Here is a 14849-nt window from a genome sequence, read left to right on the forward strand (position 1 = left end):
CGATCACACTGAACAGGGTTCCTGTAGCTTATTATAAACTCTGAAATTCTCTTCAAGGAAAATAAGGTCATAAAATTTTATCTCAAAACCTTGCTGTAGGTATTTCAAAGTGAATGAAGACAACAAAACAAAGGCGGACTGCAAATTGTGCTCAGCAAAATTGTCCAGAGGAGGCTCAAAAGGTAGCGCATTTAGCGCATTTAACACAAGTAATTTAATCAAGCACCTAAAATCCCAACATGACAATGAGTGCAAAGACTTTACCCACGCTTCTAAACCAACACAACTCACGCTGCAGCAAACTCTTGCAAGACGAGAGAAAATGTCCAGGGACAATCCACGTGCTGTGAAAATAACACAGGCAATTATCGAGTACATTGCATTGAGTGACCAGCCACTCTCGGAGGTAGAAAATGTGGGATTCCTGCGTGTCCTCCATGTTCTGGAGCCCAGATATGATGTCCCAAGCCGCCGCTACATGACTGACACTGAGCTGCCTAAACTACACGACTTCGTGAAAAAACATATCCACAGCCTACTGCAAGCCTCCTCTGTGTTTAGTTTCACCACGGATATTAGGACAACCAGTGTTAGCCCCGTGTTGCTAATTAGCCTAACCTCACAGTGGATAGACGAGAGATTCACGCAGCAACAAGCCATATTACATGCAAAACAATTGCGCGGCTCGCACACCAGCCAGGCTATACTAGCGCATGTGTTTGATGAAACGCTCCAGACATGGGGTATACCTAAAACATCAGTACATGTTGTGCTTCGTGACAATGCCAAAAACATGATTAAAGCCATGAATGACGCAGGGCTCCCAAGTCTGCCATGTGTCGCGCACACGCTCCAACTGGCTGTTCACGGAGGCTTATTAGCACAGAGGAGCATAGCTGATGCTATAGCAGTGGGACGGAAAATAGTTGGGCATTTTAAACATTCCGCCTTAGCCTACTCCCGCCTCGAGGACATTCAGGGACAGCTCAACCAGCCAATAAAGAGACTGCAGCAGGACGTACAGACGTGCTGGAACAGCACGTATTACATGCTCCAGTCCCTCATTGAGCAAAAGCGAGTGCTGGGGTGTATGTGTCCGAGCACGAACTCCCTGACTATCTCACCGCTCACCAATGGGCTCTTATGGAGAAGACTGTTGCCATCCTCGCCCCCTTTGAGGAACTAACTAAAAAAGTGAGCAGCTACGACGCACTAGCCTCTGATGTCATCCCAGCTGTGACTGTGCTAGTTTCTTCTAAACAGAGAAACAGACGAGGACCACGGCGTCAAGACAATGAAAGCAACCTTACTGGCAGCTGTCAAGAAGCGCTTCAGTGACGTCGAGACCGACCCACTGTACTTCATCTCCACCATATTTGACCCAAGGTAAAGTCTGTGTGCTATAGGTATTCAATGATAAACTACAGTAATAAATGTAAGATTAATTTCCATCTGAAATATTATATTTTTGTAACTAAAATACACAAATACAAATGTATGAAATATATATAATATGAAATATATTTGCGTTATTACTACCAGGAAGCCAAATGGCTGGCATCTGTGAAAGTGGTTTAGGGGAAACTAAAATCAGTCCTATTTTTTTCACATATTAATACATTCGTGAATTTTGTGCAGGTATAAAGATCGCTTCTTCTCCAACAACACTGATCCGGAGGCCAAGCTGCACCTGAAGCAGGAGCTGAAGATGATGTCCAGAGCTGAGGCAGAGGGGAGTCGGGCAGAAGCTGCAGAACCTCCTGCTAAACTGTTCCTCAAGGCCCAGGCCAGCACTAGCAGCAGTCTGGACACTGTATTTGAAGAAATCGCTATGGAGCAGCCCCAGGCAGCACAGCCGCTGGCAGCAGCTGCTGCCATTGAGCTCGACACATACCTCGGAGAGGCCCCAAGCCCTCGTGAAGACAGTCCTCTGAAGTACTGTCGTGTCAACAAAATCAGGTTCCCCACTTTGGCTAAAGTGGCCCATAAATACCTCTCAGCCCCATGTAGCAGTGTGGAAAGTGAAAGGCTTTTTAGCTCAGTGTCACACATTATAGATGAAAACAGAAACAGGCTGACTGCTAATAATGCAGAAAAGCTACTTTTCTTTAAAAAAAAACAAAAAAAACCCTGCCACTCACTTTTTCTAAATAGGCTCCATTAAGTGAGTTGTCTTAGACTTGATGTTAATACCTACCTCAGTTGCACTGACTGCCACAGTTCTATGTCGGTGGATGTTGTTAGTTTATTCAAATATTGTTCACTAACTAGCAAAGATGTTTCTTAATGCCCCTTGTGTTGTCCAAAGCGGCAGAGTTTACAAAACACTGAAAAAAAATACTTGAGTTGCACTGTCACTGTTTAAATTTTTTTAACTAATTATTTATTCTATAATATGTTGCATACAACATGCTTTTCATTTTAAATAAATGTTCTTAATTTCTTCTTCTCGTTTTCCAAAAAAGTGGTATCGGTGCATCCCTAATGGTAACTTATGCTTAACACATCACATGAGTTTATTTTCAACGTTTCAGTTTCAAAGCTGCTGCAAGGGTAATTTTTTTTTTAACAATTTCTCTTATTTATTGTAACATTTAACCTAGGGGTCGGCAACCTGTGGCTCCTTGTGGCTTGGGAAAATAAATTGTAACTATTTAATGGAAGTGTATTTTGTTTATGAACATGCCCCGCCCCACACATTAACCAAGGTCAAGGCTCTGCTACACACTCCGAAAACCCAAAGGTGATATAAGAATGGCGGCTGACCATATTGTTTTTTTAGCTACATGGATTATTTAAGTTCAACTTTTCACTCAAAATCTGACAATAATTAATGAAAATTGTAAATAATTAATGAAAATTGTAAATAATTAATTAAACAAATATATTTGACACATTTAATTATTTATTTCACATTTTAATTAATTATTGACACATTTAAATACTTATTTAATAGTGTATTTAATTAATTCATTTTGGCACACTTGACTCTTCATGTCTTACCATTAATTTATTTTATCTGTCAACCTCACCCATCAAACCCAGGGGGCGGGGTTAACGCTAATCGAGTCAAAACCATTGCTTTAGCCTGGTGGCCGTTGTTTTTAGAAGGCGTTACTGGATATCAACAAACGGCATGTGGAAACTAAGAGAACTGAACTTTGAAAAACCCAGTTTGTGTGTCACCAAATACCATTTTAATATTTTTTTAGCTGAGAATGTAGGGGTTTAATCTTCAGATATCTGGTCGGTTTGTCAAGATACAGCCTCTTTGCAAAAGTGCTTTGATGATTTCGGAGATGTCTGCCCAGTCTCACGGCAAAGCGTGCGAGAGGCCTGCTCGCCTCAAAGCGCAGGCCCCGGTACTCAGCTGCCATAACCCCCGCAGTACACTGACTTCATTTACTGAGGTTATATTTATCGGGTTTTTATTTCATAATGTTCATATGTGTCATAAATGTTTAAGTCGCCAGTTCTGAATCATAACTAACATTAAAAACATGTTTAGGAGGAGAGAGAGCAAAAAAATCTGATTAATCCGGGGCGATCGTGGCTCAAGAGTTGGGAGTTCGCCTTGGCCTTCGCCCGACTCCGACAGTCTCCGTCGTTGTGTCCTTGGGCAAGACACCTCACCCGTTGTCTACTGGTGGTGGTCAGAGGGCCCGGTGGCGCCAGTGTCCGGCAGCCTCGCCTCTGTCAGTGCGCCCCAGGGTGGCTGTGGCTACAGTGTAGCTGCCATCACCAGTGTGTGAATGGGTGGATGACTGGACGTGTAAAGCACTTTGGGGTCCTTTAGTAAAGCGCTATACAAATACAGGCCCTTTAACATCTGATCTTTGGGTTTTTGTTGAATAATCAGCCTGACCTGTGTATAAACACATAAACTTTATTAAAAGAAATAACGTTGGTGTTTCCATCATGTAGTAACTGTTGGCTTTAACTGTACAAAGGTTGTTCGACAGTATGAAACACATACAGACTTCATGATGTTCGGCTAATATTTTTATTGTGAATATTAATCATGAGGGTAAACGGCCCTGTATACCACGGAGCGAGGTCAGCATATCCACGATATCTTCAGCTCTCTGTGTTAACCCATCAAACTAATCTAATGGTCATCTACGAATAATTCACGGGTCATATCAATATGATTTTAACAAAAATCATCCTTAATACTGCCAACTATTCCAGAGACGTGCACTCAAATTTTTACAACCACATCACTTAACACTGCAGTTTTACATGTGCACTTTTTTTTTTTTTTTTGCAGTCCATTCTGAGCTCCGACAGCGTTTCGGTCCACGTGCCATCGGGTGAGAAAGCCGAGAAAGACAAAGCCAACCCCATGCATTACCAAAGATTCACACCAAACTTATCACAAAGATGACATTCTTGGTTGCTTTAACAAACATTTTATTATGTCACGGTTTCATTCACTCGTGATTTGTCGTGAGTACTCCTTTAGTTTGAACCCAGTGACAGTATGAAGTTATTATATTTGTTTTTATCTCAGTGTTTTCACTTCCAGCCATAAAGTATTTCCACATGGGGCTCCTCTTCCTCACGCTCTCATCTCAAAAATGTGATTTCTCAGCGTAGCTCCATCATGTGACCGCACAGAAACGAATAACAGCAGAGCAGGAAATAAGGGGGCGGAGTAAAGTGTACCGCAGAGGAGACGAGCAGAAAGAGCTCCTTTTTCATGAAACGGGAGTAAAGTACTGAACTTTGAGGAGAGAAAAAACCGAAGTACCGATCATAAACCACTACAAACGTTTGTATCGATATCTACATCCATCTGCCCACCCTTATCTCCTGGCTAGTAGCTGAGATCAGCGTGAACCACGTGGGTCTCTGCTCCCTGATGTTTCCGGTGTTTGGAAAGAGTTCCAGCTTCATCACGGAGTTTCTCTCGGTTTGTGGGCTCATCTAAAGGTAAGCACCGAGCTAACTTTACTGTGAGTTCAGTTCATGTTGAGTTTAGCTCCTGAATGAGGTCTTCTGCTGCTCTCCTCGGTGTCTGTTCACAGTTTATTGTGAACACGTTGAGAGAAGAGTGAGAGTGTATTGCAGTGTATTTTTTGGAATGGCGACGCGATAGCTTACAGCGGCCCACGGCCACACCGAGTCCAAACCATGGTGTGGGGCTGTTCGTTATAACGAAACATATCGGTTGACGATAGGAAAACATCTATCGTTTCATATCACTCTGGGCCTGTCTCAATAGAGATTGACAGACCACGTGACTTTGGCGCATTGCATTGTGGGTGGCAACAAAATCAAAAAACTCCATCAAGCGCTAGCATTTCCAGCACCGGTAATCATTAATTCTGCGGTCCTAATCCCTACTTGCATTTTATTTGCCCCCAAAACATATATGTACAAAACGACTGTGAACACGACAGGTCCGTACAAAGACAGAGTTGACGAAAAGGCAAAAAAAAAAAAGAAAAGAGGAAAAAAATCAAAGAGTGAAAGGGTCAGACCCATACGAGCACACAGTGGAGTAAGGACGTTAGCGTGCTGCCCGACTTTCATCACGCACATATTTATTATTATATGGTCCTAAGTGTGAGTTCATACACTCACAAAATGTTTAGTAACTTCAGATCCCTGCAACAAGCCCAGGTCCAGTTTACTTTGGTGATTTGGACTATTCCATTTCACAGCTGTTGTTACATTTTTTTTTCTTTATCTCCTGTACAGGCCAACACAATCTATTTGTTGTTTCAGGTTGTAGTATTACACAACATTTCAGATCTAATAGGAAAAAAATGAGTGTTTCGTAATTCATTCAATTTATTGTCTTTATTCATAACTGGCATTATTGTTTCATTCTATTATAGAATCTTACAGGAAAGAGGCAAAATTGTATTCCATCATACTTTATTAGCTGCTTCGGTGAAAAAATAATCAACAATGCAATAAAAAAAAAAACATATCAAAACAACTTACTGGAAAACAGTTATTCATCACTTGATTGCTTCAATACAACACTTGGGCACATATATGCTTGACTTTTCGTGGCTGTTTTGATATTGCTCTCTTTTTCTTAACCGATCAAATCTTGCTGTGGTAGCAGCTAGGGCTGCCACGATTAGTCGACATTCGTCGACTCTTTGTTACTTCGGAAACACGGCTTGAACAATTTCTTTTCCACGTCGGAATCCAATAAAAAACGTTCTCTTTACCCGTCGGCTTCCAGTGGCTGTCATGCAACTGGCTCTTGCAGTTAATAATGCAACAGCTTCTTGCCATTCTTCGTGTTTCTTTTTATCGTTGTGTGACTTTACTTGTGAAAACCTCTCTGCGATAGTACCGCTTGCCACTCGCACCTACAATCCTTTGCGGTTTTATCCCGGAAATGACATTTTATGCGTACTTCCGTACTCGTGGTACGCCATCAGTCGGAGACCAAGTAGTTTTCCAATCCGGTCTTTAATTTTGACATCATTAGCCGTGCCTGGGCCCATGCTCCGCTGCAAGTCCCTAGGGCTGTGTTCCAATCCAGCAACCACACTCTTCGTAGTGCGCATTTGGAGACCGATTACGTCACAGCGACAGCTGTCCCAACTCGAAGTGGTACTCCAAATGCGGTCGACCAATGCGCCAACGATTTCCCCAAATTTGAAGTGTGGTCTGGTGTAGACTTCATGGTAATGTGACCAAGATACAGCCAGAGGTTGGCCATAAGATAGACTTCTCCTCTTCAGCTGCCCAAAAAAAGGCTCTTGATCAAAACATACACAGACCATCTGTAGTGACAGGTAAAAGGAGCCGTCCTCAAAAAAGAAAAACCCCACCTGCTACTGTGGAGGAGTTGTCGTCACTGCTATAATGCCATAATGTTTTATCTAGGGGTCTAGATTTATGCCTGCAGTGCACTGCCGTGTAAATAATTTGCATTTACTGAATATGTACTGACTGAGTCCCACTGTTCAAAAGTTGAATAAAGAAACAAACTAATTTTTGCCTCTTTTTTTTTTTTTTTAAATTAAAACCACCTTATAGAACATCACATCAGTTACATGTAGAATCCATGTCATTTATAGTTTACAAATGACAAAATGTTTACACAAAATCATGACAGTGTTTACATGATATCACCCACTACTAACATTACTTTAATTACTGTATCTTTTGAAAAATTACCGCTATTTAAACAGCACAAGACTTAAGAATATTTAACAGGAGCAAGTTTCATTTTTCCCTGGTTTTATTATCACACTGTTCACCAAACGCAACAAACCTTCACCATCTTATCCAGAAGGGTCACCTCTTCACCCTCACATGGAAGTAGTAATCTGATTGGCATGGTGGTATGTTTGAAGCAGGTCACTTGTGTAGCGCTGGAACCCAGTCATGATGTTTCATCCATTTCATTGGCTGGTTTGCTGCAATAATGCCAAATAATTAGCAACTCTAGAAATAGAAGGTAGTTCTGCAAAATCACTCAGTAGGATGTTTGTTCTAATTTGCTATGAGCTCAGAGTGCATCGCAAATAAAACTAATAGGCTATAAAGAGTGATATGAACATATTTAGAACTTACTGGAATGAAAATGTCTGGAGCACCAACAGATATTTGGAGATGGAAGAGAACTGGATATCAGCTCGTCTCACAGCTGCTATCCAGGCTAGACGCCTTCGTTTGGTAACATCGATACACGAGCTGCCTCATGTTGCTTCCAGGTTGGGAAAGAATGAAAAGACAAACCATTTTCAAGCTTATTCTCTTGCCGGTCATGCGATCGAACATTGCAGCCGACCACACAGCAAATACAAACCGTGGCTGTTGTGTGTGCCTTCGCTCCTTTTTCGCTTGCGCTTTGCTTTGACCCCGAAAATGGCGCATCAGGCCAAAATCCTTTCCACGCCCACCCCCGTGACATCACGCTCCAAAGCCCTATATAAGTGAAAAGCGAGATTACATCAAAGGGAACTGTAGTTTCATCTGGATCAAGTGTAAGTTTATTTGAGTGGGACTCCTTCTTTGTGTATATATGGAAGTCCATATATACAGGGTGTAGCATCCACCGGGTAAAGGTGGTGGTATGCAGGGCGCTCAGTGGCTTTTTCCCTTTCAAGTTCTTGTAGGCAGCTGATGACTTTCTTTTTGTAGTTGCTTCTGGGGTTTCACCTTGAAGCTTCATAGGTATTGTTGTCACTGAGGAGTGTAGTAATGTTTATTTGCTCTGCTTCTTTTTGTTAGGAATAAAATGCATATCTATACTTTTTGTGTATAGAGTCTGGTGGAGCAGCAGAGGAACAATTTCAGCCATTTGGACTCATCTCAGCCACTACAGAGGAAACAATGACTTCAACACAAAAGGTGAGAAAAATATCACAGTTACACTGTTATTGAAACTGTGTGCACAGCTGGATGTTACCAGCAGCTTTATCTTTTCCATCCTGGGCTCCTCCATACATACAGAAGCTACATTCACAAACAAAAACCACAGAAGTTACAATAAAATACGGAGATCATATTTTATCAGCACACAATGGGGAAAAAAAAACAAAACAATGTCATCAGTTGAACTCAAACTTTTCCAAAGAGGAAATATTTTTTCCCAACAAACAATTTCTTCAATAATGTTTTCTTTCCATTTTCTTTATTATCAGTTGAACTCAGTTTTTTTTTTTTTTTTTTTTATGAAGTAACAGCTTTTTTCCAGTGATCAATATTTCTTCATTATAGCACATCATTGTAATGTGATACTATCACCAGAAGGTGGCGGTAAAACAACTACAATGTGTTTGTTGACATCTTTGATTCCACTAATGGAGTTTCAGTTTGTTCCACGACTGCATTTCACTCACTGCCTCTGTTTGTATCTCTGTCACTGCAGGACCAACATGGAGCGAGAAGTCAGCGCTCTCAGGAGGCCGACAAACCTCACAGAAGAAAGGGAGAGAAAAAATACAGCTGTGAAGAGTGTGGGAAGGATTTTATTCGTCCTGCAAACTTAAAAAGACACCAACTCATCCACAGTGGAGTTAAACCGTACTGTTGTGAGTTCTGTGAAAAGCCTTTTACCCAGGCTGCAGACTTAAAATCACATCAACTCATCCACGTTGGAGTTAAAGCGTTCAAATGTGACTTGTGTGAAAAGTCTTTTACCCATCCTGGAAGCCTAAAAAGACATCAACTCATCCACAGTGGAGTTAAAGCATACAGATGTGACTTGTGTGGAAAGTCTTTTACCCACCTTGAAAGCTTAAAAATACACCAAGTCACCCACAGTGGAGTTAAAGCATACAACTGTGACTTGTGTGGAAAGTCTTTTAGCCAGGCTGCAAGCTTAAAAACACACCAACTCATTCACAGTGGAATTAAGGCATTCAGCTGTAAGTTGTGTGGAAAATCATTTATCCAGTCCCAAAACTTAAAAAAACATCAGGTTACCCACTCTGGAATTAAGGCGTACAGCTGTGACATTTGTGGAAAAACTTTCAGCCATGTAGGGTACAGAAATATTCACCTACGGATTCACACTGGCAATGATGTTTACTGCTGTGATCAGTGTGGCAAAGTGTTTACAACAGATGCACAGTTACAAAGCCACATGTTTACGCACACTGAGGAGAGACCTTATAAATGTGACCTGTGTGATAAGGCTTTTAAAGAGCCAAGTTCCCTGAAAAAACACCAACAGATCCACACCAGAAAAAAACTCTACAAGTGCAGTTACTGTGAGGTATGTATTTTTCTTTTTAGACTTGCACTTATTTTGAAGTATTATGTGAATATAGTTTAATTTCAAAGCTAAACGAGACATAAAAACTTAATGTACAGAATATTCAGTCCAACCTCACACAAACCTTCTGAAACTTTCCTGATGATGGAAAAAAATGTGTTTTTAAAGATTCTTCCTTTTCTATCTATCTAACAATCACACTCCAGTGGATACATTGGAGAGCAGCTTGGGGTTACTTTCTTGTGGCATGCAGAGTAGCGCATCCTGGGGTTTAAAAATCAGTCTTTCCATTAAGTAGATTACCTACAAATGATGAGACATTTTCACGGAGTAAGTTGAGTGTTATAATGTAAACAGTAAAAGGTAACCGAATGTTGGCAGAGCTGCTCTTTATTTCAGGCGACGTTCAGGATGAAAATGTTGAAGGACTGACTTACACTGTCTTTGTGTCTTTGTTTAGAAGCAGAGCGACACAGATGGATCCAGTTCTCAACCCTGTCGTCACTGTGGTGGTGGGAAAGACTTTCGCTGTGACCTTTGTGGAAAAACGTTCAGCCATCACCGAAGTCTAGAACTACATCAACGTAGACACACTGGAGACAAAATGAGCTACTGCAAAGAATGTGGAAGAGGCTTCCCCACGCCAAGTATATTAAAAATACATGAACTTATTCACAGTGGGGTCAAAAAGCACGTCTGTGACCAGTGTGGGTCATCCTTCACCACTGCAGGTCACCTTAAAAGTCATAAACAAGTCCACACAGGAGAGAAACCATACAAATGCAGACACTGTGACAGAAGCTTCTCGCGTTCAACTAGTCGTAACGATCATGAGAGTACACACATGGAAGAGAACTTCAGCTGTGACCAGTGTGACAAGACCTTCAAGAATTGCAGTTCATACTCCAAACACAAACGATACCACGCTGCAAATAAACTGTTTCACTGTTACCAGTGTGCAAAAACATTCACTTCATTATCTGCTCTGTGCAATCATCAGCGTGATCATGCAGACCTGGAGTCTCTGGATCACAATGAATCTGAAGAGACCGCAAAGTCCTGTTTGCAGGGTCAGACTTAAAAACCTTGATCAGGCTCCACAGAGTTCAGCTGATTTCACACTTGGATCTGATGAGGTAGCTCTTATTTCCGGACCTGCAGTGAGTAATCCTGAATGTTACACAGGAAGCTGAAATGATAAATATGTACGTCAAGTTTTTATTTTTCTTTGATTACCTTTGATGCTCTGTTTCAACATGAATGTTTTGGGTTTTTTTTATTTATTCATTTCATAAGTTACCTCAGTCGAATTCTAATCCATGTTCATGTTTAATCCTCCTATCTGTTTCGTAATCTGTGCTCTTAAATTGCTTTTCTCCCAAAAGTCCAAATAATTTTACACCAGTTGCTCGTGAAGCTTCTAATATGAACTAAATCGGTCAACAGGCTTTGAAACAACGATTGATGTGACTTGATACCCAAAATTAAAAAAAAAAAAATTCAAGCTAAATTTGTGTTGGGCTGTACTTTCATGTAAAACCAGTTTGTGCCAGCAGTTGGAGAAATGACTCACTACAACCATTATCCGGTCTTTAATTCTGGCGTCAATAGCCGGGAATGAGTGCGCTAACATACCCGCAGGTTGCTGTTTTAATGAGTGTTTGATGGAAAACGACAAGAGCGGAGTTTGCGCTCTCCAGTCACATGATGGGTGAGTACTAGTAAATAATTTTTCAGTACTTGTACGTAGGGCTGCACGATTTTGCATAAAATGAGAATCACGATTCTTTTGCTTGGAATTGAGATCACGATTCTCTCACGATTTTTTTTTCCAATATAAATATTTATTGCACTTATTAACTGTACATCAACTTCGTAACAGTTGAGACTGAACATAAAAACAATAAATGTCTCACTTGTCTACTCTTACGTACAAAATATTTAATATTTACAATACTTTAACAATAACATTTTGAACAGTATTCTTTGTGTGTGTAAGGTGATGAGAGAGGTAGGTAATAGGTATGTTTCTTAAAATGTAAACCACAAATATTAACAAAATATAACGCTTGACATGACAGTATGATAGTTGACCAATGCAGGACCACAACAGAGAACATAGTCCTTTTTTTATGCAGCCAGCTGCTTAAAGGTTTTTTGCCAAGAACACAAGTCGGTCAACATTTTGAGACTTCAGTGAGGAACGGAGACACGTTACAATGTTCCCCCCTGTGCTGAACACCCTTTCAGAAAGGGAACTTGTGGCAGGAATACAGAGGTATTTTTTGGCCAGTAAATTCTCCCTTGTGTTCCCTCCACCAGACTAAGGGGTCCACTTCACTATCAATGTTGCTTAAGAGCAAATATGACTGCAGTTCTGAGACAACATCTTGCTCAGGCTGGGATGGTGCCTCATTGCCTTTTGCTGCTTTAAGGAAGCTGCCTAAGGTCTTTCGGCTCTTCTTCATGGGGGCGGCCGGGGATGCAGTTGAGGTGGAACTTTGCTTTGAAAGAGAGAATATAATTGACAAAGCTCATCTTAACATTCTATTTCACACCACAGTAATACCTTTAAAACAATAAAGTACAATATCTATTTTTTTCTAATAATTTAAAATGTGTGAATATCATTATGAGTCTGATATGATCTGATGTAAACATAATTACCACAACTGAAGTTATGCTAGTCATCTCATGTGTCAGTCTGGCTTTGATGGTAGTTTTTTTTGTTTGTTTTTTTGTCCTCATGGATGTAGTCCATCTTGAATCTTGGATCCAGAGATGTGGCAATGTCTAACAGCTCCTGTGTGTTTCGATCACTGTACTTTTCCTGAAGGTACCCCAGGAGTTTGGACTTAGTTGATCGTGTGAGATCCAAGTCATCTTCCTGCACAGCCACAACTGATGTTTCAAAGAGGTGGAGAACCAGTTTCACTGAGGAGATGTTCACATATTGCTCTCCTGACAGGGCATCAGTGAAGTCTGTCAGTGGGCTGAGTGTTTTGTTGAGTGCCTCGAGAACTTCAACATCCTGCCATGTTGGAACCAGGTGTCTAGCCTTCCGATCACAGGAGAGAACATGTGAAATAGCAGGTAGCTGTTCAAGTACCCTCTGGACCATAGCTTGTCTGGAGCCCCATCTTGTTGGACACTCCATTTTAAGCTTGTGTTCTGGTAGCTTAAGCTCCTTTTGGGCCTCAGCAAGTTCCCTCTCCGCCTCAAACTGTAACTGAAGCAGCCCACAATTTTATGTAATATCTATGCACCTAATGCGGACATACCCGCCTTTTTTCATAACCTGTCACAGTATCTTTTGGAATTAGCAGGTGCACAAATAGTGGTAGGAGGAGATTTTAATCAAATACTGGATGAAGACCTAGATAGATCACTTCCTAGGAGAGGCACAGAGAGTAAATCTGTAGTTGCCATAAGGCAGATGACCTCAGATTTAGGTCTGAATGATATTTGGCGGACAATGCATCCAGAAGACAGGGAATATTCCTTTTACTCTCCGCCTCATAATGTTTATACTAGAATCGACTACTTTCTTATTTCTGAAGCCTTAGCCCACAAGCTTTTTGCAGAGACCTACAGCACGATCAATTCTTGGATCTTTCATTGCATTCTCTAACAAGAAAAAATAGAAGAAAATTTGAATCAGTTCTTGTCATGAACTAATTTATTATTATATTTAAAATCTTACAGTATCATTATCAATATCATTATTGCCTAATTATTATTGTTGTTTAAAACATAGAGCTGTATTAATATTAACTATTTTTGTAGTATTATTAATGCTGCTATTGTTGTTTATAATATACATCATACTAGCATATAGCTATTGGGTTTTTTTTAAACAAAATAAAATTATCATCTTACAAGAGCAGCAAGATGTAGTCTGTGGCCAAAACACTGAAGCTTTTGTCCAGTTGTTAAGGGATGCTGCTTTCACAATGTTGGCTCCACTGTCTGTTGTTATGCACACCATTTTTTCCTCCTCCAAACTCCAAGAGATAAGACCCTCCTTTAATCCATGTGCTAGAGTCTCGCCTGTGTGATCCTCGGGGAAAAAGCCAGTTTGTAAGCACCTTCTTTTCATGGTGAAGTCCCTGGTAACATAATGGACTGTCAGGCTCATGTATGGCTCCATAGTTTGACTCGACCATAAGTCTGTCGTTGCCGCAAAATGTTGTACTGCTTGTAATTCCGTTGAATAAAGAAACAATAATTTTTGCCTTTTTTGTTTTTAATTAAAACCACTTTGTAACTGATGTGATGTTCTATAATGTAGAATCCATATCATTTATAGTTTACAAATGACAAAATGTTTACACAAAATCATGACAGTGTTTACATGATATCACCCGCTACTAACATTACTTTAATTACTGTATCTTTTGAAAAATTACCGCTATTTAGACAGCACAAGAATATTTAACAGGAGCAAGTTTCATTATATCTGGTTTTATTATCACACTGTTCACCAAAACGGCAGCAAACCTTCACCATCTTATCCAGAAGGGTCACCTCTTCACCCTCACATGGAAGAAGTAATCTGGTTGGCATGGTGGTATGTTTGAAGCAGGTCCATTGTGTAGCGCTGGAATCCAGTCAGGATGTGTTTCATCCATTTCATTGGCTGGTTTGCTGCAATAATGCCAAATAATTAGCAACGCTATAAATAGAAGGTAGTTCTGCAAAATCACTCAGTAGGATGTTTGTTCTAATTTGCTATGAGCTCAGAGCGCATCGAAAATAAAACTAATAGGCTATAAAGAGTGATATGAACATGTTTAGAACTTACTGGAATGAAAATGTCTGGAGCACCAACAGATATTTGGAGATGGAAGAGAACTGGATATCAGCTCGTCTCACAGCTGCTATCCAGGCTAGACGCCTTCGTTTGGTAACATCCGATACACGAGCTGCCTCATGTTGCTTCCAGGTTGGGAAAGAATGAAAAGATAAACCATTTTCAAGCTTATTCTCTTGCCGGTCGTGTGATCGAACATTGCAGCCGACCACCCAGCAAATACAAACTGTGGCTGTTGTGTGTGCCTTCGCTCCTTTTTCGCTTGCGCTTTGCTTTGACCCCGAAAATGGCGCATCAGGCCAAATATCCTTTCCACGCCCACCCCCGTGACATCAC

At 40.7% G+C, this 14849-nt stretch overlaps 3 protein-coding genes and 1 pseudogene across 4 annotated transcripts in view; 3 read left to right on the plus strand and 1 right to left on the minus strand.

Moving 5' to 3' along the window:
* LOC146380810 (uncharacterized) overlaps positions 1 to 13933 on the plus strand; it is an 82222-nt gene extending 68289 nt beyond the window's left edge. Inside the window, exon 6 of the mRNA XM_084939837.1 lies at positions 10161 to 13933. Coding sequence (XP_084795963.1) covers positions 10161 to 10781 — 621 coding nt within the window. The 3' untranslated portion in view covers positions 10782 to 13933. The remainder of the gene's footprint in view (positions 1 to 10160) is intronic.
* On the plus strand, positions 8 to 2591 carry LOC146380813 (zinc finger BED domain-containing protein 4-like; annotated as a pseudogene). The gene is made up of 2 exons (XR_014801331.1): positions 8 to 1386; positions 1639 to 2591. The product of XR_014801331.1 is annotated as a zinc finger BED domain-containing protein 4-like (transcript).
* LOC146380814 (uncharacterized) overlaps positions 4520 to 14849 on the plus strand; it is a 33310-nt gene continuing 22980 nt past the window's right edge. Inside the window, exon 1 of the mRNA XM_084939830.1 lies at positions 4520 to 4935. The gene's annotated coding sequence lies outside the window, so the exon portion shown is untranslated. The remainder of the gene's footprint in view (positions 4936 to 14849) is intronic.
* Positions 12393 to 13886, minus strand: LOC146380815 (E3 SUMO-protein ligase ZBED1-like; the record flags this gene model as incomplete). The annotated part of the gene is made up of 2 exons (XM_084939962.1): positions 12393 to 12943; positions 13580 to 13886. Coding segments are annotated over 2 exons (858 nt in total), but the record flags the coding sequence as incomplete, so codon positions are not given.

This window comes from Perissodus microlepis, chromosome 9 (genome assembly GCF_051167445.1).
Source record: "Perissodus microlepis isolate ML-2025 ecotype Zambia chromosome 9, ASM5116744v1, whole genome shotgun sequence".
Taxonomy (NCBI): Eukaryota; Metazoa; Chordata; class Actinopteri; order Cichliformes; family Cichlidae; genus Perissodus; species Perissodus microlepis.